This window comes from Microcaecilia unicolor, chromosome 6, assembly GCF_901765095.1.
Source record: "Microcaecilia unicolor chromosome 6, aMicUni1.1, whole genome shotgun sequence".
NCBI lineage: Eukaryota > Metazoa > Chordata > Amphibia > Gymnophiona > Siphonopidae > Microcaecilia > Microcaecilia unicolor.
This window is the reverse complement of record NC_044036.1, coordinates 159,100,164-159,125,939: the sequence shown is the minus strand read 5'-3', so window position 1 is coordinate 159,125,939 and position 25,776 is coordinate 159,100,164. Positions and strand designations below refer to the sequence as shown.

General features: G+C 43.0%; 1 protein-coding gene across 1 annotated transcript in view; it reads right to left on the bottom strand.

Annotated features, from left to right (window-relative positions):
* Nucleotides 1-25,776, bottom strand: part of ERC2 (ELKS/RAB6-interacting/CAST family member 2) — a 692,745-nt gene that overhangs the window by 267,540 nt on the left and 399,429 nt on the right. Inside the window, 1 exon segment of the mRNA XM_030206769.1 lies at nucleotides 1,446-1,569. Coding sequence (XP_030062629.1) covers nucleotides 1,446-1,569 — 124 coding nt within the window.

Here is a 25,776-nt window from a genome sequence, read left to right as displayed (position 1 = left end):
GAGGGGGACCAGTGCACTACGAATTCTGGCTCCTCCCATGACCAAAGGGCTAGGATTTGGTCGTTTTTGAGTTGGGCATCCTCAGTTTCCATTATGGCTGAAAACCGTGGATGACCATCTCTAAGGTCGACCATCTCAACATTTAGGTCGACCATCTCTGAGGTCGACCTATATGTTGAGATTTGGGCGCCCCCGACCGTATTATCGAAACGAAAGATGGACGACCATCTTGTTTCGATTATACGGGTTTCCCCGCCCCTTCGCAGGGCCGTCTTGTGAGGACACCCTCTTGAAAACTTGGGCGGGGCATTCAATTATGCCCCTCTATGCGTGCCAGAAAATAATTTTTATTTTCTGGCGCATGGTGCTACCGGGCGGTAAAAGGCATTTGACACATGTAGACCATTACCGCCCAGTTAACACATGAGATCTTACCACTAAGTCAATGGGTAGCAGTAAGGTCTCAGACCCAAAATGGACGTGCATCAATTTTCAATTTGCCACATGTCCGTTTTTGGTCAAAATTTAAAAAGGCATTTTTAAAGGTGCGCTGAAAAATGGAACTGTGCACGACCAAAACACGAGCCTACACTACCACAGCCCATTTTTCTGCGCACCTTAGTAAAAAGACCCCATAGATAGGTAAGAGAGTAAGATGAGTTACAAAATAAGTGAATGTCCCCAGTGTATTAAATGATGCATCCGTATGAATGTACAAACTACATACTTTTCTAAAACAAATGACTTAAGTGTCTACTGAGCCGTTCCCTTCAGCATCTGCTTATTCCCTTCTAAAAACAGATCCCTGGTTTTACAACAATACCTGCCTTTGACACTCCTTGTGACCTTGAGCAAATTCTTTTTCCCACTGCCTCAGGTACCCACTTAAGGTCCCTTATACTAAAGGGTGTTAAGCCCTAAAGCACACTTAGCCGCTTAGCATACAAGAAAAGACTCACCAAAAAGGGCCTCTTTTACAAAGCAGCAGTACCCGTACTGCCACTTTGCTGCAAGTCATTTTGGCACGCCATTTCCAGCATGCCGGATTTTTTTTTGTACTGCAGGTATACCTGGTGGTAATCGGGCAACACTGTGTGCTGCCCGGTTACCTCCAGGTTAGCATGGGAGCCCTTACTGCCTCCTAAATAGGTGGCGGAAAGGGCTCCCCCCAGAAATGGCCGAAGGGCAAGTGTGCACTTCCACACAGCCATTTCTCTTTTTTTGCCTTATGGCTGCAGTAAAAGGGGCCTCAGCGTGCAACAAGTCCACGTGCTGACGCTACTGCAGGGCCCCTTTACCGCCACTTGGTAAAAAGGACCCAAAATGCGTCAAAGCGTTTTAGCAAAACGTCCAAAGTTGGACTTAGACGTCATATCGAAAATGCCCCTCTTTGTATAATCGGCTGGTTTTTTTTTCTTTAAAATTTATAAAATGAACTTCCTGACCTGCAAGTGCTGGGAGTTGTCTGTCATCATATCGTCTCGCCTTCGAACATCTTCCATCTTCTTCTTCTCCATTTGCTGATTATGCTTCAGGTTGGGCAACTTCTTGTTCTGATCCTTCAGATGCCTAAGAATAATCATGTGCATGTGACGTTAAACAAGTCTAACCACATTTTTCATTTATGTATTGTATTTATACAGCAATGCTTAGCTGCCTAGATCCATAAAATTATTTCTTCTTTTACTTAGGGGTCCTTTTACTAAGGTGCACTGAAAAATGGCCTGCGGAATTGTAGATGCATGTTTTGGGCATGCACAGAATTATTTTTTAGCACACCTACAAAAAATGCCTTTTTTTTTCTTTTGCCGAAAATGGACGTGCGGCACAATGAAAATTGCCGTGTGTCCATTTTGGGTGTGAGACCTTACCTCAAGCCATTGACCTAGCAGTAAGGTTTCATGCAGTAACTGGGCAGTAATGGTCTATGCGCGTCAAATGCCACTCGATGCACGTAGCTCCTGCACGCCAGAAAATAAAAAATATTTTTCACACGCGCACAGCGGACGTGCACCAACATTCAATTTGGTGAGTGTTGGGTGTACGTAGTCGCCTAGGCGGCTTAGTAAAAGGGCCCCTTAGTTTCTATTAACTCCGAAAATTGCTCAGTTCAACCTGTACAAAAAGAATGCTTTTATTCGGTTGAAAATCTCACATTTTTCTACACCAAACATATATTTGTTTTAAAGTTTCCAGTAAATATGCTTGGGAATCTCCAGTTTCCTTGTTACTTGAAAATCCTGTGAGAAGATAACGTATTTGGAAGCAAGTCTGTTGCACTTCGTACAACTTAACTATAATCTAAGAAACTGTCCAAAATGTTAAGTACATGTGTTATCCAGATAGCCTTAAACAACAACGAAAAGCACACACATAATCACCTGCATGTTGGGCACATGCAGGATGTAATCACCTTACATCCTGCATGGGGTAACAGTTCAATGCAAAACAGCAGTGGCATGACTGTACTATATTTCCAAAAAGGGCAAGGAAGTAGCCTGCCTGAAGCGTCAGTCAAGTTATACCAGTTAAAACAGCTGTTACAAGCCTAACCAGCCTCAGCAGGATTTCATCTGGCCTCCATGAAAGCTTTCAGATAATGTGCATGGAGCAGCAGTTCCAGCAGCCTAGCCAGCAGTGTGATGAACACATCAGAGCTCCATGAAAACATGGGAAGGCCGTCACTGTGACGGATTTTGAACACGCTTGGGACAGATATGAGAGGAGAGTTGAGAGGTCAGATGGAAGACAAGGGGCAAGGGGGAGCTGGTGTTGGGTTGCATTTGGGAATTTAATATGTCCATCTATCAAAGTATGACAAGTCTCAACTGGGCAGACTGGACCATTCTGGCTTTTAAATGTTGTCATTCACTACAGTATGTTACGCGTTAAAAATAGAATGTTAGTAAAGCAATGTTTCACATAATTCAGTTACTAGTTAAGCAAACTAAATCATTCTCCCATTTAATCTGATGCATTTTTTCCAACTTTTTGAGGGATATCGGTGCTTACACTACTATAAGTTCATCCTCAAACACCTCCCCCCCCCCCCCCCCAAGTTAGGAATCATTGCAAGCGGAAGAGCCAACTCTCAATCTGAGCACATTAAACTGACTGAAGGGAAAAGATTTTTTAAAACAGAGGGGGCAACATCCAAATGGTTAACAGCTGCATACAGATAAGTAGATAATTTATTTGCTTAACATTACACCCAGTGTTCAGTAGGCCTATCCATTTAGGTAAAGACAATGAACATGTTTTTGCAGATAACAGCTGAGTTTCATCACTATTGGGATAAATTTAGTTCCTAATCAGAGAATGTCCCCAGCCACTCCTTTTGTAAAGAAATAAATTTTGAAAGGACATCTATTTTTTTCATCCAAAATATATCCACTTTGCAGCCCATGGGGTCAGAAATAAAGAGCTAATTAACTAAAGGACATTATCATATTAGCACATGCTTTGTGCAAAAGCGGTATATCTAATTTAATAATTTGTACCGTCAATGTTCCATGGCTGGCTGGCTGGCTGGGTTCGTAACATCATGAAGACAGCAAGCCTCCAGCGTTCCCTTCCCTCTCACTGCCCCACTCTCGCATAAAGACGAAATGATGTCAGAGGGCGGAACAGTGAGAAGGAAGGGAACGCTGGAGGCGAGCTGACGTCAGGATGTTACGAACGCAGGCAAGACAAGTGAAGGCAACGGAACGCTGGACATCGAGGGGAGGGGAGGGGAGGGGAGGGGAGGGAAAGGCAGAGGAGAATCAACATGGATGGGATGGGAGGAGAGGAGAGAATCGCGAGACACGGATGGGAAGGCAGGGCAGAGGAGAATCGCTGGACATGGAGGGGAGACAAGAGCAGAGGAGAATCGCTGGACATGAAGGGGAGGCCAGGGCAGAGGAGAATCGATGGACATGGATAGGATGGGAGGAGAGGAGAGGACAGAATCTCGGGACATGGATGGGAGGGCAGGGAAGAGGACAATCGCTGGACATGGAGGGGAGGCCAGAATCGCGGGACATGGAGGGGAGGGCAGGGCAGAGGAGAATCGCTGGACATGGAGGGGAGGCCAGAATCGCGGGACACGGAGGGGAGGGCAGGGCAGAGGAGAATCGCTGGACATGGAGGGGAGGCCAGAAACCTGGGATACGGAGGGGAGGGCAGGGCAGAGGAGAATTGCTGGACATGGAGGGGACGCCAGAATCACAGGACACCAAGGGGAGGGCAGTGCAGAGGAGAATCGCTGGACATGGAGGGGAGGCCAGAATTGCGGGACATGGCGGGGATGGCAGGGCAGAGGATGATCACTGGAAATGGAGGGGAGGCCAGAATCGCGGGACACGAAGGGGACGGGAGGGCGCAGGAGAATCGCTGCACGTGGAGGGGAGGTCAGAATCACGGGATATGGAGGGGTTGGGAAGGGAGGGAAGAATAGCTGGACATGGAGGGGAGGACAGGGGAGAGAGAACAAATCGCTTTGACGAGAGCCTTAAAAACTTAATCACCATTACAAGATAGCCTTACTAGCACCCGTTTCATTTTCTTTTTTTTTTAGAAACGGGCCTTTTTTACTAGTAGATTCAATAAATCCAATCCAATCCTAACACTGTTAGTGATTAGATCCCACTTACAAAGGTAAATAATGTGCATTAATGCATACTAGCATCTCTGACGTGGTACACTTTAATAAATTCCGCTCTTAATTTGCAACTAACCAGGGATCTTTCACCTATTTTTAATGTGGATTTATATGAATGTATCCCTTCCTGACTCACTTAGCTCAGCCAATGCATTCTAGTCCACTGTCAGAAAACATATTTTATTTTATTTATTTATTTTATTGCATTTGTATCCCACATTTTCCCACCTATTTGCGGGCTCAGTGTGGCTTACAATAACACTTGAATAATAGAAATACATTTGATACGACTAAGTTATGGATTACATTGAACAGAGTTGTGCGAGACATTCGAATATCAATGGGAGTATAACAATGGGACATCAACATGGAAACATTAGAAGGAGACAATGGGAAAAAAGGGCATTGTTAGAAACCTGGTATATAATGTACTTTGTTCCATGAGTAAGTGAATGATTGACAGGATAGAGGGATGGGGGATCAGAAGTGGATGTGTATTGAGTTGGTGATCAGTGAGTGTGGTTTCTAAGTGTTTTGGCTCTTTCCGTAAGTTTGTTCAAACAGGTGAGTCTTCAGTAGTTTACGGAAGGAGGCTTGTTCACTAATCGTTCTTAGGTTGCGCGGTAGTGTATTCCAAGACTTCGTGCTCATGTAGGAAAAGGTTGACGCGTGTATCGTCTTGTACTTCAACCTCTTGCAAGTTGGGTAGTGAAGGTTGAGGTGAGTTCGGGATGATCTTTTGGCGTTTCTGGGTGGTAGGTCTATTAAATCAGTCATGTACGCTGGGGCTTCACCGTGAATAATCTTATGGACTAACGTGCAAATTTTAAAAGTAACGCGGTCCTTGAGTGGAAGCCAATGTAGCCTCTCACGCAGTGGTTTTGCCCTTTCATATTTAGGTTTTCCGAGGATGAGCCTGGCTGCTGTGTTCTGGGCTTTGAAGCTTCTTCAGTATTTGCTCTTTGCAGCCTGCGTATAATGAGTTGCAGTAATCCAAGTGGCTGAGGACGAGGGATTGCACTAGGCTGCGGAAGACGAATCTTGGGAAGAATGGTCTTATCCTTTTCAATTTCCACATGCTGAAGAACATTTTCTTGGTTATGTTGTTTGCGTGAGTTTCAAGTGTTAGGTGGCGGTCGATTGTCACACCGAGGATTTTTAGCGTTTCTGAGATTGGAAGTTTTAGGTTTGGTGTGTTTATCACGTTGACTTCGGTTGTGTTGTATTGGGAGGTGAGTATCAGACATTGGGTCTTTTCCGCGTTTAGTTTCAGGCGGAATGCATCTGCCCATGTGTTCATGATATGTAGACTTTGATTGATTTCGTTGGAGATTTCTTTGGTGTCTTGTTTGAATGGGATGTATATTGTCACATCGTCGGCGTATATGTGTGGGTTTAGGTTTTGTTTTGATAGGAGTTTTGCTAGAGGGATCATCATTAGGTTGAATATGGTTGGCGATAGAGGTGATCCTTGTGGGACTCCACATTCCGGTATCCATGCCTTGGACTTGGTTGAGTTTGATGTGACTTGATACGAGCGCAGGGTTAGGAACCCCTTGAACCAATTCAGGACGTTTCCTCCGATGCCAAAATATTCAAGTATGTGTAGTAGGATTCCATGGTCAACCATGTCGAAGGCGCTTGACATGTCAAATTGTAGGAGGAGTATATTGTTGCCAGTTGCAATTATTTGTTTGAATTTAGTCATAAGGGTGACTAATACTGTTTCTGTGCTGTGATTCGAACGGAATCCTGATTGGGCATCATGCAGTATTGAATGTTTGTCTAGGTAGCTTGTGAGTTGTTTAGTTACCACACCTTCGGTTATCTTGGTTATTAGTGGTATGGATGCTATTGGCCTGTAGTTGGTTATTTCGCTCGCGTTTTTCTTTGTGTCTTTGGGAATTGGTGTGAGTAAGATTTTTCCTTTTTCTTCTGGGAAGAGTCCGTTTTGTAGCATGTAGTTTATGTGGTTAGTTAGGTTTATTATGAATTGTTGAGGAGCAGATTTCATGAGGCTATTTGGACATATGTCTAGTTTGCAGTTGGATTTGGCATATTTTTTGAGAGTTTTGGAGATGAGGTCTTCTGATAATAGTTCAAATTCGGTCCAGGTTCTGTCTGCTGGGTGTGTTCCTTCTTCTGGGTCTAGACAGTCTAGGAGAGTGGTGTATTCTGTAGGGCTGGCGGGTATTTTGTGTCGTAATAGTACAATTTTCTCCTTGAAGTATTTTGCAAGGTTGTCGACACTTGGTATATCTTTGTCATTGGTTGTAACAGGTGTGGTGTCTAACAGTTTGTTCACGAGGTTGAAGAGTTTATGTGTGTCTTTGTAGTTTGGTCCTATTAATGTTTTATAATGTAGTATTTTTGTCTGTTTGATAGTGTATTTGTATTTTCTCCGAAGTTGTTGCCAGTCATTTAGTGTTTGTTCGTCTCTCTTTTTATTCCAGGCTCGTTCAAGTCTCCTGACTTGTGATTTCAGTTTTTTTAGTTCTTCGGTGAACCATGGATTTGCATTTTTCCTGTGTGATGTTCTGGTTTGGGTTGGGGCGATTTTGTCTAATGTTGTTGTGCTTATATCGTCCCATTCTTGGAGGAATTGGATGGTGTTAGCGTTTGTAGTCCATATAGGAAAACGTGTTTATAGGAAATATAAAATTTACTCTGGAATTTACTCCCAGAGGGGAAACGTATAACTCGGGACTATCTCTACTTCAGGAAGGAGGTGAAAGCCTGGCTCTTCTCCCAAGCCTTTAATACGTAGGGTGACTAACTATACACCCATTCTGCACCTGGACTAGCTTGCTACACATACTGTAACTTAGATCAGTTCCTTATCTCTTGCTTAACTATACAAAGAATTTGCCTTGATTTTAGCTAAATGTCAAATTATCCCAACTGACTCTTTACCATGCATCTTGTTCCCATCATATATCTGCTCTTGGTCCCTCAGCTATATGGTAAGCCATATTATAGAAACTATTTAGCATCTTATCTATACTAGTTGAATGCTCTAATGCATGCTTATTAGGTGTACCATTAGTATTATGCTAACATTGTATTATATCTCTGGTATTTGAACTCCAGTGTTGTTAAATGTGTTTATTTTTGATAATGTTTCACGGTAGTTCTATTATTAGGTTTCAATTTACTGTTTTCAAGTTTACCTCCTTTAGTATATTTATGTTTATGTATATTTATATTTATGTTTATTCTTGGTTAATTTACTATTGTTATGCTGTTAACAAAATTGTAAGTTTTATGTTTAAACTGATATATACTGCCTTGGGTGAATATTTTAAATACTCTTCATTTGGATGTTAAACAATGAAATGAAAAGTGTGCTATTGAAAGCTACAATGATTATGTTAAGTGCCCATAGCACTAAAGCTATGGGCTAGCAGTCACCTTGTCAATTTTATTTTCTTCTTAGTAATTTGAATCAAAATAAAAATGAAGGCAATGGGGGACCCAAGATGGCTGCTGAGATCAGACGCTAAGAGGATGACCTCTGTTGTTGCTGCACCCAAGAAGCATCCATGTCTTATTGGAAATGGGTAAGCAAAGGGAAAAGAATAAGCATAGCTTACCAAGTACTCTTGCTTCACCTCAAATGCTGTGGTATACCGTTCCAATGGCATCCTCTGACACATCAGGCAGCTTCCTTGCCGTTGTTGTGGGAGATGGAGGTCTCTCCAGCCTTGAGGAAAGCATTATACTTAATCCTCCATCCCGGACTCCCCCGCAACCCACTGCTGTAAGTTCTCCCCATTTGCAGAGGAAGGCACCACTCAACATTTTTGGGTCAGTTGTAGCTGAATCAGCAAATCAGGCACTCCTACAGGAGGAAAAATCACCGGGAGCAGTTTCAATGCCTCAGGTTTGCACTGAGAAGAAGCTTGAAGAAACTTTGCTGGAGCAACGTTTGAGACCAGTAGAGGATCCAGAGAGGTCCCCAGGCAGGTCAGCAACCCCACGAAGTGGGAGTGCCATTCCATCTGTGCCAGTGACTCTGGAAACTACTTGGCACGTTATTATTGGCTATAACTGTGAGTAAGAGATTATATCAAGTGGAGAAGGATTTGGAGGACATAACAACTAAATTCAAAGAGTACGAAACAAGACCAATGGGGGGTTTCAACTACTTGAGAAGGACTTGGTAGGATGGTTTCTGGAGTGCAGGATGTACAGAATATAATAATTTAAGATTTAATGGGATTACATTGGAAGCAGGAAAATGTTAGAGAATGGTCTGAGAAAGCTAAATTTAAGATTTTTGAACTTTCCGTGGATATCTCACATGACACCAAGAGATATTTTTAAGAAACTAGCCGTTAAGCCCGTTAAAACGGGAGAGATTTGTGTTTTGCAAAATGTAATAATTCTCACCTCCATCCATCCATGTGCAGCAAATCTCCTCTCTCCCCTGCCCTCTCCTCCCCTGATCCATGTCCAGCAACCCTGCTCTCTCCCCTGCCCTCCCCTCATGTCCAGCAGCCGTCCTGTATCCCCTGGCCTCCCCCCCCCCCCGTCCAGCAACCATCCTGTCTCCCCTGCCCTCCTCCCATGTCCAGCAGCCCTCCTCTCTCTCCTGGACTCTCCCCGTCCACTGATCCTCCCCCCCATATCCAGTAACCCTCCTCTTTCCCTTGGCCTCCCCCCTCTCCCGTCCACCAACCCTGCCCTCCCCCCCCATGTCCAGCAACCCTCCTCTCTGCCCTGCCCTCCCCCGATCTATGTCCAGCAACCCTGCTCTCTCCCCTGCCCTCCCCCCCATGTCCAGCAGCCGTCCTGTATCCCCTGGCCTCCCCCCCATCCAGCAACCATCCTCTCTCCCCTGCTCTCTGCCCTGCCCTCCTCTCCATGTCCAGCAGCCCTCCTCTCTCCCCTGGCCTCACCCCATCCACCAATCCTCCCCCCCTCCCCCATATCCAGCAACCTTCCTCTTTCCCTTGGCCTCCCCCCCGTCCACCAACCCTGCCCTCCCCCCATGTCCAGCAACCATGCCCTCTCCCCCCTGCCCTCCCCCTATGTCCAGCTACCCTCCTTGCCACCGCTCCCGCCCCCCTCTGTGCTGGGCCCCCTGCACTGACCTGACAGCGCCTCTCACCTCCGTGTGAAAGCGCTGCAGGCAGCAGCAGATTGCTCTGCTGCTGCCTGCAGCACTTCCACACGGAGGTGAGAGGCGCTGTCAGGTCAGTGCAGGGGGCCCGATACGGAGGGGGATGAGAGCGGCGGCGGCGGGGATGGGGGAGGTTGGTGCGCGCGATGTTCGTTTCCAGGCTCCAGCGGCAATGACCGACAGTCCGACTCCGTTTCGCTCTGTGTTCCGCCCTCTGACATCATCACATCTTGACGCGAGGGCGGGACAGAGAGGGAAGTCTCTACTGCGCATTTGCAGGTGAGTCGGTCACTTGCCATTTATATGTTTGATACTTTGGGAGAAATCTTGAAAATCCCTTCCGAAGCTATACCCCCATTCAATTGGCCTTTTTATTTCCCCTATTAAAAAAAGACAAGCTGCAGGTCAATCGGTGAGTGATGGAATTACAGCTATTTTGCCCGATAGTTTGAATATTGTGATATATTGAAGTCCTTCATTAAACTGGTGAAAGATTAGTGAACTCTACTCGTATTTGAGAGTGACAGAGATTATGTATTGAATTTATTTTTTCAACATAGATCTGAACTGTTTTTGGGCCAAATTGTATGGTGTTTTCCAGATGTTTGTATGGAGACTCAGGAAAGGCAAAAGCCTATGAACAAGAGTTATTCAGAATAATGTTGTTTCCTTTTTTCCTGTGAAGTGTTTAGTGAAGTTTGAGAAGGTAAGAAATGTTTTTTATGACCCTAGACAATTGCAATCTTTTCTATATAATACATTTCCTATCCAATTGGTAACACCTGGCTAGGTAGTATTGCAGCAGTAGTCACTTACAGTCTATAATTAACAGGTCTGCTCACCATTCTTTTCTTTTATGGAGTGGTTTAACTATTTTATTTAATGTTTTCCTCCTAGTTTTCTGGGGTCCTCCTCGATTGGGGACTAAGAGAATAATGATATTAGTTATATTTTTCTAGTTGGTTTTTAAAAAAAATTTATTTTCTACTTATTCTGCACTAATCTCTTCCTGTTTTCTGTATCATGTTCGTTTATATTTCTGTTTCCATCTTTAAGCTTCATAGTAGAGATATGGCTTCCATTAGTGGAGGAGTGGCCTAGTGGTTAGAGCACCAGTCTTGAAATCCAGAGGTGGTTGGTTCAAATCCCACTGCTGCTCCTTGTGATCTTGGGCAAGTCACTTAACCCTCCATTGCCTCAGGTACAAGCTTAGATTGTGAGCTCTCCTAGGACAGAGAAATATCCAGAGTACCTGAATGTAACTCACCTTGCACTACTACTGAAAAAGGTGTGAGCAAATTCTAAATAAATAAATTACCATCTGCCTATAGTTTTAATATAAACTTTCCATTAGAAGCACTTACTGTGTCCATTCCTCATTTATCCAATAAAATGGGATTTTAGTAAAAATTAAAAAAAAAAAGAAAAGAAAAAGTGAAAACTATTCCCAAAAGAAGGTATTATCTGTGTAATTTATCAAATACGAATAATACTATGATTGTCAACATCTTCTTTAAACTATGCGTGCCCAACGTGCGCCAAAATGGAGTTACCTCCCAGCTACCGTGTGGCTCTTGCAGTAATCTCATTTTTGGTGCGTGTCTGATATGCGCATCCAAAAAATTTTATTTTCGGACACGTGTAGCAGATGCACGCCAAGTGGCATTTGACGCGCATAAGTCATTACTGCCCGGTTACCGCATGAGACTTTACCACTAGGTCAGTGGCTGGTGGTAAGGCCTCAGACCCAAAATGAACACGTGGCAATTTTCATTTTGCCGCATGTCCATTTTAGGCAAACAATTTTTAAAGGCATTTTTTTTGCAGGTGTGCTGAAAAATGATTCTGCATGTGCCCAAACAAGCAGGCCTATTCTATCGCAGGCCATTTTTCAGTGCACATTAGTAAAAGGACCCCTTAATAAACTTTAATTTTTAATGGATGCTCATATAAAAAAAAGTCCCCCCCCCCCCAAAAAAAAAGAACACCTGCTATATTCATCATCACACCCTTGTTATTTCAAATAATGGGTTAGATCAACAAACAATAAATATTTACCAATCTTTTCATTCAGTTTATTCATTCACGTAGGACATTGCCATTTTACTAGATGCTGCAACTTTAATATCTAGAAAGAGTTACTTGAACATGTGTTTCTCCCTTGCAAATGCCCGTGAATACGGTGAAACCAATCTCTGGCCATGTTTGAAAGTGTATATAATTATGGAATTGTGATGAAAGTTTGTTGCTTGTAAATGGAACTTCTGCATGAATGCAATGGGTGTGATGAAGAAGTACTTGCATATGTATTTGATAACCTACACATATATTCTGTGACTCCACACACACTCTTCAACCAAACATGCCAGCACCTGGAGTACATACGAGTAAATACCTATTTGTCATAGTGTATAGTTGTTCCAACTGGATAATTTATAAGAGGTAAATAAAGGCAAAAGTATTTCATAAAATTACACCTAAGTTCCTGATTGTTATATTTAACGCACTACCAAACGCCGCAAAAACAACGTCCGACCTACCAAACTTCTGGAAATCACTAAAGACTATCTTCTTCAAAAAGGCATACCCTAATGATCCAACTTAAATGCCTGAATCCTGCAACACAACGATACTAATACTTGAAATGGACATAACGCTTCTTCCTTTCTATTCCCTTATGTGTCTGTCACACATGCACCTTATTATACCATAATATCACTCTGTATTTGTCATACCAGAAGGCGATCGCCTCACGGTACTATGTAAGCCACATTGAGCCTGCAAATAGGTGGGAAAATGTGGGATAGAAATGCAACAAATAAATAAATTTAAAAGAATTAGTTACAAATGTTAGCCAGCTACACTACAGCAGTGAATTACTATTGTTTTACATGAAGTTTTAATGTATTATATGGCCGATCTATGAAACATACACAGCAGTACACACGGAATATTTTACTTCAACAAAGTATATACAATGTTATTTGATGACTTATAGATGGTTACATTACCAAGAAGCCTCTAAGCAAAACAGAGCCACATGTCAGTGATTTGTCATTCATAAAACATGTATTGTATATAACTGTTTCTAATATCAGTATGGGAAATGTGTGTGTATTGCTTTGTGGTGAAGTGTTAAGGTTTTTTAGGGTGACGTTTTCCAGTTTTGTCTCTTCTGAGCTTTCCAAAAAAGGTAACATTGGGGTAAAGCTTTGTGATGCAAGTACATGAATCAGCAGGAAGACTGTTCGTTATAGAGTAAGTAATAAAGTATATTTTGGGTGTTTATTATTTGCACAATTTTTAGAAATGTGGTTGGTTTTTTTCAGCAAGGTATACAAAAATGAGAAATATGTTAGTATGTGTGTATGGCAGGGGGAAAACTAATTCTTAAAAGATGTGCAATTTCAGATCTAATATTTTAAAAATTGAAACAGAGTGTGTGTATATAAGAGAGAAAGAGAGAGAGAAGAGACTGGAAACCAGAACGTTATTTCATTAGCTACTTTTGTTAATGCACAAAACATTTCCTCTGCAAACTACTATGAGAACAGGTACTGGAAAAAAGGTTGCTACGATACAAAGTTCACATAGTTCTACTTTATTTGATATGTATTCAGTAAATTATGTTTAGACCCTTTTTGCATGTGTCTGTTAAAATTTAGGGCCCTGTTTACTAAGCTGCACTAAGGGCGTGCTACTACTACTACTTATCATTTCTAAAGCGCTACTAGACGTACGCAGCGCTGTACACTTGAACATGAAGAGACAGTCCCTGCTCGACACAGCTTACAATCTATTTAGGACAGACAAACAGGACAAATAAGAGATAAGGGAATATTAAAGTGAGGATGATAAAATAAGGGTTCTGAACAAGTGAATAAGGGTTAGGCGTTAAAAGCAGCATCAAAAAGGTGGGCTTTTAGCTTAGATTTGAAGACGGCCACAGATGGAGCTTGACGTAGCAGCTCAGGAAGTCTATTCCAGGCATATGGTGCAGCAAGATAAAAGGAACGGAGTCTGGAGTTAGCAGTGGAGGAGAAGGGTGCAGATAAGAGAGATTTACCCAGTGAACAGAGTTCCCGGGGAGGAATGTAGGGAGCGTGCTAGCGTCTTTAGCGTGCACTGATAGCTAAAGTCGTCCATAGGAACATATCGGCGACTCTAGCATTTAGCATGCGCTACAAACGCTAGCACACCGTAGTAAACTTAGCTTCTTCTCTACAGGATATAAAGTTAGGGGGCTCTTTTACTAAGCCACGTAAGCGTCTATGCGCCCTAAAGGAAAAGTCCATAGACCATTATAAAATGGACTTGGGGAAAATCCACTGCTTATTTCTGGGATAGGCAGTGGATAAAATGTTTTGTACTATTTGGGGGATCTTGCCAGGTATTTGTGACCTGGATTGGCCACTGTTGGAAACAGGATGCTGGTCTTGGTCTGTCCCAGTATGGTACTACTTATGTACTTACATATGTACTTAACGCACGCCAAAATGGAGTTAACGCCTGGCTACTGCGTGGCTCTTGCAGTAATTTCATTTTTGGCGTGCATCCAATACGGCGATCTGAAAAATAATTTTTATTTTCTGATGCTGCGCGTATTGGGCGTGCACCAAGTGGCATTTGACGCACGTAGGTCATTACCACCTCGTTACCGTGTGAGTCTTTACCGCTAGGTCAATGGCTGGCGGAAAGGACTCAGACCCAAAATGGATGTGTGGCAATTTTCATTTTGCCTCACATCCGTTTTCAGCAAAAATTTTAAAAAGGTCTTTTTTACAGGTGCACCCAAAACATGCGTCCACACTACCGCAGGCCATTTTTCAGCGCTCCTTAGTAAAAAGACCCCTTAATAATATAAAAAGTGTAGGACTCCAATGTACTTAAACCACATTGGAGCATGGAACTGTAAAACACAAGTTAATCCAGACCTATCCACTAAGCATTAGCTGTTTCACGCATGAATTACTGCATGCTAACAGTTACCAGAGTGCATTAACTGCTAACACAAGGGAATTACCATGTTAGCTCACATTGAAATTTGCAGTTTCATGAATGGGTGTAGATTAGACGGAGACTTTAATAGTATATCTCCATTCATCACGCATTGCCTGGAATGCAGGTTGCGCACTGTGGCTACTATTTTCTGCAGATAACGTACTATGGTTTTTGTGTTAGTGTACCTTAAAGATAGCCCTCCCCAAAATGCCAGGAACACCCTCAACAGTTAATGCAGATATTCTGCAGTTACCGTGTATTCACATTAGCACATGCCACAAAGTAAGTGTAAAACCTTACCACAACTCAGTAAATAAGAGCCTCAGTAAATGAAAAACAGTAATAATTACACTCAATCATTTATTTTCCTAAAACTCTGAGCTTAAACGTAATCTACTTAATAGCTACTGCAAATGGATGCATACATTTTTGATTGCTGGTGCAACATACAGACTCATCTTTTAAAACTTCTGAAATTCTATACATTCTTTAATTCTTATTTACATATATAAATTAAAAGTAGAGAGGAAAGCAGGAAGATGAATGGGTGGATTCCCTAAGCAGAAATAAAGATAAAAGAGAGCCAATAAAGATAAAACCAACAACAAAGAGCAAGATAAAGATAAAAACAGATACATTCCCACTCATTAGGCTGTTACAATTATCCTATAAATGTAGAGACCAACAGATAAGATGGCCATAGTTCCTTGAATTTCAGTGCACTTAAATGCCCTTTGCTCAACATTTCTGTCTGGAGGCATAAGACTTTGGCAAACAGATTGAGAGAAGGGAATGTTGTAGAAACAATACATTTCCTTAATTTCAGCTCTATATTCTTTATGAAAATATGGCCAGTCAACCCATTCTTGCAGTTTGGTCTTCACTTAGCTCTATCACTCTAGATTTTGTATAAAATAGTGTGGTTGCTGTGTCTGTCTGCGTGAATGCACAGAAATAAAGGTTAGCAAACAAAAACCAAAAATATATGTAAGATTACGGGCCCTATTTACTAAGGTGTGCTAGCGCTTTTAGTACGTGCTAAAATATTTTAGCGTGTGCTAAAAACATTAGCGCACCTACGGTGTGGCTTAGTAAACGAGGCCCTATATCTTTTATTAGACTAACTTACAGGCTCTTTTATTAAGTGGCAGTAAGCACTAATGCATGCTTAATGCATGTTGAAAAGGCACTACTGCAGGATGCATTCAGGTGTCCCACGGTAGTTCTTGGATCACTGCGCACCAATCCCGCACTAAAAAACATCAAATACTTTTTAGTGAGGGGTATGCATGGAGGTGGAGAGTAAGCGAGCCCTGCGCTAATCGGATATTGCAGGAATGTTTTCCTTTTCACAGTCATATCTTCTATTTAGAAAGAAGATCAAAATTTTCTTATTTATGAAATATATATTATAAGCAGGCTTTGTTATTATTAAGTGGTTTATGTAATTCCCAGAGTTTTGATATGGTCTCTTTTTGTGATGTCTGTAACCCGTTTAAAACTGAAAGGTGGTAGCAGGATATAAACCCAGATGTAATATCATGTAGAGCAGGCTAATTATCGTGCATTGCCCAATTAGCACGGGGTTAGCACAGGCGCCCTTAGCGCCTACAAAATAGGTGGCAGTAACGGTGCTGAGAGTAATGGCCATGTGCTAATTGGGAAATTAGTGTGTGGCCATTAATAGCACAAATGAAATTGCAGCCATTTTACAGCCACGCTAAAAGTGGCCGCAGCATGCAGGAAAACCCACACAAATCCAGAGGACACTACTCAATCCTCATCCTCCTCGACCTATCCGCCGCTTTTGACACTGTCAATCATGATTTACTTCTTGCCACACTGTCCTCATTTGGGTTCCATGGCTCTGTCCTCTCCTGGTTCTCCTCTTATCTCTCCCACCGTACCTTCAGAGTACATTCTCATGGATCTTCCTCCACCCCCATTCGGCACTCTGTTGGAGTTCCCCAAGGATCTGTCCTTGGACCCCTTCTTTTTTCAATCTACACCTCTTCCCTGGGCTCGCTGATCTCATCTCATGGTTTCCAATATCATCTTTATGCTGACGACACCCAGCTTTATCTCTCCACACCAGACATCACCTTGGAAACCCAGGCCAAAGTATCGGCCTGCTTATCTGACATTGCTGCCTGGATGTGCAACTGCCACCTGAAACTGAACATGGCCAAAACCGAGCTTATTGTCTTTCCACCCAAACCCACTTCTCCTCTCCCTCCACTCTCTATCTCAGTTGATAACACCCTCATCCTCCCCGTCTCATCTGCCCGCAACCTCAGAGTCATATTCGACTCCTCCCTCTCCTTCTCTTCGCATATCCAGCAGACAGCCAAGACCTGTCGCTTCTTTCTCTTTAACATCAGCAAAATTCCCCCCTTCCTCTCTGAACACACCACCCGAACTCTCATCCACTCTCTCATTACCTCTCGCCTTGACTACTGTAACCTACTCCTCACTGCCCTCCCACTTAACCATCTATCCCCCCTTCAATCCGTTCAGAACTCTGCTGCACGTCGTATATTCCACCTCGACCGATATGCTCATATCACCCCTCTCCTCAAGTCACTTCACTGGCTTCCGATCAGATACCGCATACAGTTCAAGCTTCTCCTTCTTACCTACAAATGCACTCAGTCTGCAGCCCCTCATTACCTCTTTACCCTCATCTCCCCTTACATTCCCACCCAAAACCTCCACTCACAGGACAAATCCCTCCTCTCAGTACCCTTCTCCACCACCGCCAACTCTAGGCTCCGCCCTTTCTGCCTCGCCTCACCCTATGCTTGGAATAAACTTCCTGAGCCCTTACGCCAAGCCCCCCTCCCTGCCCATCTTCAAATCCTTGCTCAAAGCCCACCTCTTCAATGTTGCCTTTAGCACCTAACCTTTCTACCTCTATTCAGGAAATCTAGACTGCTCAATTTGACTGCCCCTATTTGACTGACTGACTGTACATTTGTCCTTTAGATTGTAAGCTCCTTGAGCAGGGACTGTCCTTCTATGTTAAACTGTACAGCGCTGCGTAACCCTAGTAGCGCTTTAGAAATGTTAAGTAGTAGTAGTAACTCCCATAATTCTTCTAGTAAAGGGTTGGACCAAAAAAAAAGCTCTTTTTTACAAACCTACACGAGCAAGGGAGCTGCTGTAAATCAAGATGTTGATATATTGGGATCGGAAAAACTAAACAGGTTTTGACTCGAGGTTAGAAAGCTATCAAGAGTACTATTTCAGTCTGATGGAAAAGACACCGCAGCTCTATCACGAGATCAACATTTGTATGAAGAATACAAGGATTGCTATATCAGATCAAGAAGATTCCTGATGCAGGCCTTGTAGGCCGAAACACAGCTGTGTCGAGTCTTGTTCAACAATCAATAAACATTGGATTTTTATCTGGAGCGTCGTCCTTATATTATTTTTAGTCTTCTTCGCTGTTTTGTGTTTTCAAAATATGCCCGCAACATGCTCCCTTGCAATTTGGACAATCTGAGTTTCAAAAATCGCAAGGACATTTTCCCCTGAAAAACATCCATCTGCCACTTTGTGCCGCCTTATAGATGTTTTTCTCTTTTGAAAATGAGTGCCCTAATGCCCCTGTGGATCAATACAATTCTGTATTAAATATTATTTTGGATACTATATAGCTATGGGTATGAAATAAAATGGAAATCAAGCCTATACATACACACTGATTTTACTTTATAACTAGTAATATGTTTTCATTACAAATGCAATAACTGTAAACAACGCAAGCCTTCAGACTTCAGGGACTGCTTGATTAGCTAAATGTCGAACTCCTATGTTTTCTGTAGAGGGGCTGGATCTCGTGCAGTGCAATGGAATTTGACTATTCCACTAATTCTTTCTAGGATAATTGTTTCCATATATAACACAATACTTAACCCAACCTAGTTTCTGTCTGCTGCACCCCCTGCCAATTAAACAGACTGAAGGGAAGTTTGCTATTGCTATCTGACCTCAATAAACTAATCTGCCTACTGTACATTCCATACAGATAATGTGTTCCATTCTAAAAATGATGTACACTAGTGAAAAATAGGTTGGTCAGCACAAGAGAATTTGTATTTTGTGAATCACTCAAATTCATAAACAACTCTGACTTTATTCTTGTGGTTTCCTGGCACTGGTAAAATCAACTATATTACTAGTAATGAGCTGATATAAGCTTGACTAACTCAATCATTAAAGAGTGTGTGATATCAAATACGTAGCTTTCTTTTTTTCTGTTTAAAGTGGAGAAAAGGACCTCAGTAGTCACTGCATGGCAGCAGTGTACTGAATGCACTCAAATGCCAGCATTATTCTGACTCTGTTTTTATCACTGGTCAAAAAACTCCACTTGTATGTAAATAAGGGCTACATATGGGATTAACTATACCCTGTAAGCAAAAATCTGAATTGTGATGCTGAACAGTTGCTGAAACAAATAATAATGTTACTTAGCTTTTTCAATCTTGCCCAAAGGGGCTCACCGTTTCACTATACAATGTAAGCTTCCTCAGGGGGCCAAGTAACTAGTGGCAAATCACGATGCCTTACAAAATGGCGTCCACTACTCATGTGACACCGGCAGCGTCCTTATTTCAGCTCATTACTAGTACTATAGTCAATTCTTCTTCTGCTGAAATTTTGTCCAGTATTACTGGTAAAATCAATCCATAGATAGCATTGCTATTCTGGATTATCTACTTCCTTGCATAGCTTGGTGATATGGTGCATTGCTAAGACGGATGAGTACTGGATCTAATCTATTGGCTGAAAAGGCCATTGTGCTGCCCTCTTTTCTGGAGAACTGGGAGCAGAAACAGAACCATTCTTGTTATTCATTTTGCAATCATAAAAGCTGTATCTAGTTACTCTTCCTTATGCATTAAGTTGATTATGTTAAAGGAAAAAACTTGCAGCATGACTGGACCAATCAAGAAGCCATTTCCTGTTGCCTGTTCTCTCTATCTTACCATGTCAGCATGGCCATGCCTGCAGTTTCCCTGTATCCACAACAAGAAACCCTAAAGTTTTATTCTCAAGCTATATTCTCTCAATTTCTACACTTGTTACCAAACAATTCATACAGGAAGCTAGCAAAGTAAGGAAGAGAAGCAGATCTTTAAAAAAAAAAAAAAAGGGGGCATCTCCATCTTTGTGTCTCAGCTGAAGTTCAGTTTCAGTTCTTAATATACGAGAAACCACTTCTGATAGAGAATTTAAATGTTACATAACCTTTAAAATTAGTTGGGAAGTAGGGTCAGTGCTGGGCAGACTTCTATGGTCTGTATCCCGAAAATGGCAGACAGGTCAGGAACAAGTATGCCTATTTTACACCACATTCATACTGTATGCTATGAAGGTGCTGTGCATCTCAGACGGAGAGGGAAAGACATCTTAAAGTTGACTTTAGTGAATAAAATGTTGTTAGTTTAATACTGTTGGATTGATGGTTTAATCATGAATTTTATAATAAACTAGTAAAAAAGGCCCGTTTCTGACACAAATGAAACAGATGCTAGCAAGGTTTTCCTCAGCTCCCCTGCAGCCACCCATGTCCAGCGACCCTCCTCTCCCCCTGCAGCCACCCATGTCCAGCGACCCTCCTCTCCCCCTGCGCCCACTGCAGCCACCCATGTCCAGCGACCCTCCTCTCTCCCCTGCCCCCCCTCCAGCCACCTATGTCCAGTGACCCCCGTGCCCCCTGCAGCCACCCATGTCCAATGACCCTCCTCTCCCCCTGCAGCCACCCATGTCCAGTGACCCTCCTCTCTCCCCTGCCCCCCCTGCAGCCACCCATGTCTAGCGACCCCCTGCCCCCCTGCAGCCACCCATGTCCAACGACCCTCCTCTCCCCCTGCAGCCACCCATGTCCAGTGACCCTCCTCTCTCCCCTGCCCCCCCTCCAGCCACCCATGTGCAGCAACCCTCCTCACTCCCCTGCCCCCCCTCCAGCCACCCATGTCCAGCGACCTCCTCTGGACATGGTTCAGCTGTGAGGCATGTTTTTCCCCCCCAGGTTCTGAAGTTGACATCAGGCTACGGTGATGTCAGCCTGATCTACGGAGCATAGCAGACCAACTCGGAATGAGCCACGGTCCCAGGCAAGTCAGAACGTTGGAGGTGAGAATCCTATATAATAAAACGCACCGCCAACATTCTGAAGCTGACTGCATGGCTGAGGCATTCCTGCTCTCTGTATCCATCTCCTGAATTGACATCACATACTTCCGGGTTCGTCACAAGCAGAAGTGACCAACCACACGAGGTTTCTCGGCTTCAGAATGTTGGAGGTGCATTCTATTAAATAGGATTGGTCAGTTCCTTGAAGCACAGCCAGAGCTCAGTGTCCTGCACAGTAACGCTCGGACACCAGAGAGAGAGGGGGGGCCTGACACCAGAGAGAGGGAGGGGGGCCTGACACCACAGAGGGGGGGAAGGTATCTCTGTCACACACACACTCTCTCACACACTCTCTCTCACAGTCAATGTCTTTCTCTCTCTCACTCTCACACACTGTCTCTCACACTCTCTATGTCTCACACTGTATCACATTCACTCTCTATGTGTCACACAGTCACTCACACACTTTCTTGGTCTCATACACTCAGTCTCACAGAGAGTCTGTGTCTCACACACACTCTCTCTCTCACACACACTGTATCTGTGTGAAACACTCTCTCTCTCTCTCTCTCTCTCACACACACACACACTGTGTCTCACATACGCACTTGCACACACTCTCATTCTCACACACACACTCTCTCACAGACACACTCGCACTCAGACTCTCTTTCTCTCACACACACACACACACACACTCGCACATTCACTCTCTCTCTCACACACAGTCACTCTCACATACACTCTCTCAAACATACACACTCCGAGGAAAACCTTGCTAGCGCCCGTTTCATTTGTGTCAGAAACGGGCCTTTTTTACTAGTTACTATATAGGATGTGACTGTTGGCAGACTGGATGGACCGTGCAGGTCTTTATCTGCTGTCTTTTACATTGTATTCTTACATATTCCTTTCCTTTTTATTGAACTGAATACATTTTTGCCAGTTCTGTCCTGATTTGAGGAAGGAGGTTTTAACTTTGGAAAGCTAGCCAGAAAATGTATTAAGTTAGTAAGTTAGTGCAAACAAAGGTATCACTTTATATTCTTTTGTTTTATTTTTATTTATTAGCCTTTACAGTGGATAAACATGACAACCACATTACTATATTCTTTTCCTAACGTTACATTTGCAGGGGACTGATGTTTCTCTGCTTTTTGTCTACAGCATGTATATACATGAGCCTGTCACACCACACTGCTACAGTGTTGCCTGCCATAATAAGTCTGGCACTGCCATGTGCTTTCTACTTCTTACATTCATAGTGAGCTTTATGGCTTTCTCATTTCTGGTCACCAGACCAACCCGGGCTGGTGATAGCATTGAAGCAGCATTAGAAAACCCAAGAAAGGTGAGGGAGGGGTGAAGGAAAAGCAGATAAGAATGTAAGAACATACAAAAAGCTATGCTGAATCAGACCAAAATGCATCAAGCCCAGCATCCTGTATCCAGGAGAGGCCAGTCCAGGTCACAAACACGTGGCAGATCCAAAAAGGGTAGATCTAGTTTTCATGGTTCATTTCTAAGGATGGACAATACATCTTTCAAATATACCTGGCTTTTACTTCCAGGAACTTGTCCAAAGTTCTTTTGAATCCCGTTATGTTAGTCACTTCAATCTCATCCTCCGATAACAAATTCTATTGCTTAATGATGTTCTGTGATTTAAAAAAAAACTTGAGGGATTTTGTAACTATCGGAGGAGTCGCTGGTATTCAGCAGTGTAGAAACACGCTAGAATTTCTCCCTCCTCAAGGTTCCAGCAGATTTGAGAAAGGAGGCACAAAAAAGTGAAATTATCAGAACACCTCAAACGTCAATGAGGCCTGTGGTATTCTTAGAGATTGTGTATCCACTGGAGGAATCGCTGGTACTCAGGAGAGTAGAAACACACTAGATCTTTTCTCCTTGAAGGTTCCAGAAAATTCCAGAAAGGCAATGCAAGAGGGTGACAGCATCAGAACTTGGCCCGGAATACTTCAGAAGTCAGGGCAGCTGGAGCGTGCCCTAAGGGATATGCTATGCCCCTTGGGAGCCCCTTGGAGAACTGAGGAGAGGCAAGGAGTGGAAGAAGTGGCTGATCTATTAACAATGATGGGGAAAAAAGAGAAAAGTATAGTCTAAGAATGTAACTTCTGTAAGTATCCCTGTTAGGGGCCTCATGGATAGACATGTTTTGCCTACTATGGGTAATAATCATCAAGTTTGGCTCATCTCTCCTGAAGGAGCTTCAATTAGCTCACCAGAAAGGATACCCCCCTCATATGCCTAATGCCTCCTTATCTAAATCTCCTCAAATGGCAGAAGCCCCAGGACTGTAGGGTCTTCCTTTTGACTTTGATGCCTAAACCTGTTTCTGTTGTAGACCTGGAGGATGTTTTACCCTCTAAACCTAGTCATGACATTACCTTCAAGACATATGGGTGGTGGTCACTAGAACTGAATCTATGGTCAAGTCTAAGGTGCATCAGCTGTGCAACTTTACCCAAGAGACTGCCATGAAATTTGAGGAGACTGATAACTTGCTGTAATTGATAAGAGGGTCCAAGTAATGGACCCTCAAATTTCAACACTACAGGCTACAGAGGCATCAGCAATAAATACAGCCTCTCTTTGCATTATGGTATTGAGAGGCTTGACAATTAGCTGCATTCCAGGAACCTAAGCTTTTTGAATTTTCCTCAAACTAGGCTTTTGTCTTCAGATATTTTGTTGAAACAATATTTTAAGGAGGTGCTGAAATTTTCACAACCAGATGATATTATGATTGTCCAGAATTATTATATTTCTCAACGCTCTCGCGTAGTGAATCCAACAGAGGGTGGCTTGGATTCCCTTATGAAATCAAGTTTGGATTTGACCAAGTTCCTTGAGCGTTCTAATGATCTGATTAATACAAGAGCCACTCTTTTTATTACATTCTCTTCTGAGAAACAGAAAGTTATGGTGTTTAACATAAGGATGTGTTATTTTGTGGACAAAAAAATTCAGATCTTCCCAGATGTGGCTCATTCAGCACAGCTGACAAGAAAATATCTTGTGTTCTTAATAAGGGAACCAATTTTTTTAATGTTTTTTTTTTAGTTTCCTATGTAAATGTTTAGTTAGCTGGCACAGGAAGAATTATGTCTTTTTTGATCCCACTCAATTGAAGAATTTTCCTGAAGGTAAAAACAAAGGATGGATAAGATGATAATGGTCCTGATGTTATACAGATGCTCCTTAAATAGTTTAGAATAAATCTGTCTTATTTAGATAGTCAGACTGATTTCTAAGCTCTGGGGAAAAGGGCCCAGTAGTAGCAACAGGGGCCATTTTTCCCGCGTGCCAGAGCCCTTTTTACCGCAGTGGGTGAACAGCCCCCCCCCAAATGGCCACATGGTAAGATAACCCTTATCGCATGGCCATGCGGTGGGGTGCACTTATCGCAACCAGTTGAGGTGGCAGTAAGGACTCCCATGGTAACCCAGCGGTAACTGGCCAGCACATGGCGATGCCCGATTACCACCAGGTTAGCGCTGCACTAAGGAAAAGAATTCCTGGAGTGCCGGAAATGGCACATGCTCCAGCCAGAACTACTGCCGGCAGCTGCATTGGGCCAGTGGTAGTTCCGTTTTAGCTTGCAGTAAGCCCGCGTTGGGCTTACTGCCGCTTTGTAAAAGACCCCCTTAGAAAATATAGGGGTCCTTTTACCAAGCCGTGCTACAAAGTGATCAGCGCTGATGTCAGCACATGGGTTTTCTGCATGCTGCAGCCACTTTTAGTACGGTGGTAAAATGGATGCCTTGCCATATTGTTTTGTAATGGCCATGAGGCATATTTTCAAAGCACTTTGGGAGGCTAAGTTCCATAGGTTTCTATGGAACTTTGGGAGGCTAAGTGCTTTGAAAATAAGCCTCTTTAAGTGCTAATTTCCCCATTAGCACTTGGCCATTACCACAGGAGTCATTACCGCAACCTATTTAGGAGATGGTAAGGGCTCCCGCACTACCCCTGTGCTAATTGGGTAGCGCATGGTAATGTGCCAATGTTACATGATTAGCGCAAGTATGCCTACTCTCCACCCATGGACATGCCTGCCATGCTGAAAGATACAAGATATTTTCTAGTGTGGGATTAGCATACGCTAAGAGGAAAACTACCGCAGGATGCCTCAATGTATCCTTCGGTAGTGCTCTTTTAGTGGCGGTAGAAATGCATTAGATCCAGGGCTTTTTTTGAGGTGGTACTTGGGGGTACTGAGTACTGGCACCTTTTCCATTGTCTGCTAAAATTGACCCATGGACCCCAAGTTTTAATGAAAAAGCTCAGGCTCTAGACACCAATTCTGCTTTTCCAAAGATTCTATGACTGGTTGCAGGGGGCCTGGCTATTGTGGGGTGGGTCCATCAGTGATCACCCCACTCATCAAGGGTGGCCTAGCATTTGAGTACCTGCACCTTTTTTGCTAGAAAAATGCACTGATTAGATCTACCGCGCCACTTTGACATGAGCTAGGTTACTGTTTTGTTTTTTTTCTTTTTCAGACATATTGCTTAGGCAGTATTTTTCTTGTTATATCCAGGCAGATTTGCCTTTTGTTATTATGATTTTTGTAAAAGTCTGAAATTTCAATTTTAAAGAAGCTACCATTTTTTCAGTCTTTTGTTCATTAGTTTCCTGCAGAATCATTTCTTTTAAGGTTAAACAACCATTTCCTATTTAAGCATTCAACCTTATTCATGATTTTATAGAATTCATAAACTTCTATCATATCCCCTGTCAATTGTCTTTTCTCCACGATGAAAAGCCCTAGTGCCCTGTTTACTAAGATGCACAAGCGTTTTTAACATGCGCTAACGCTAGAGACACCCATATAGTC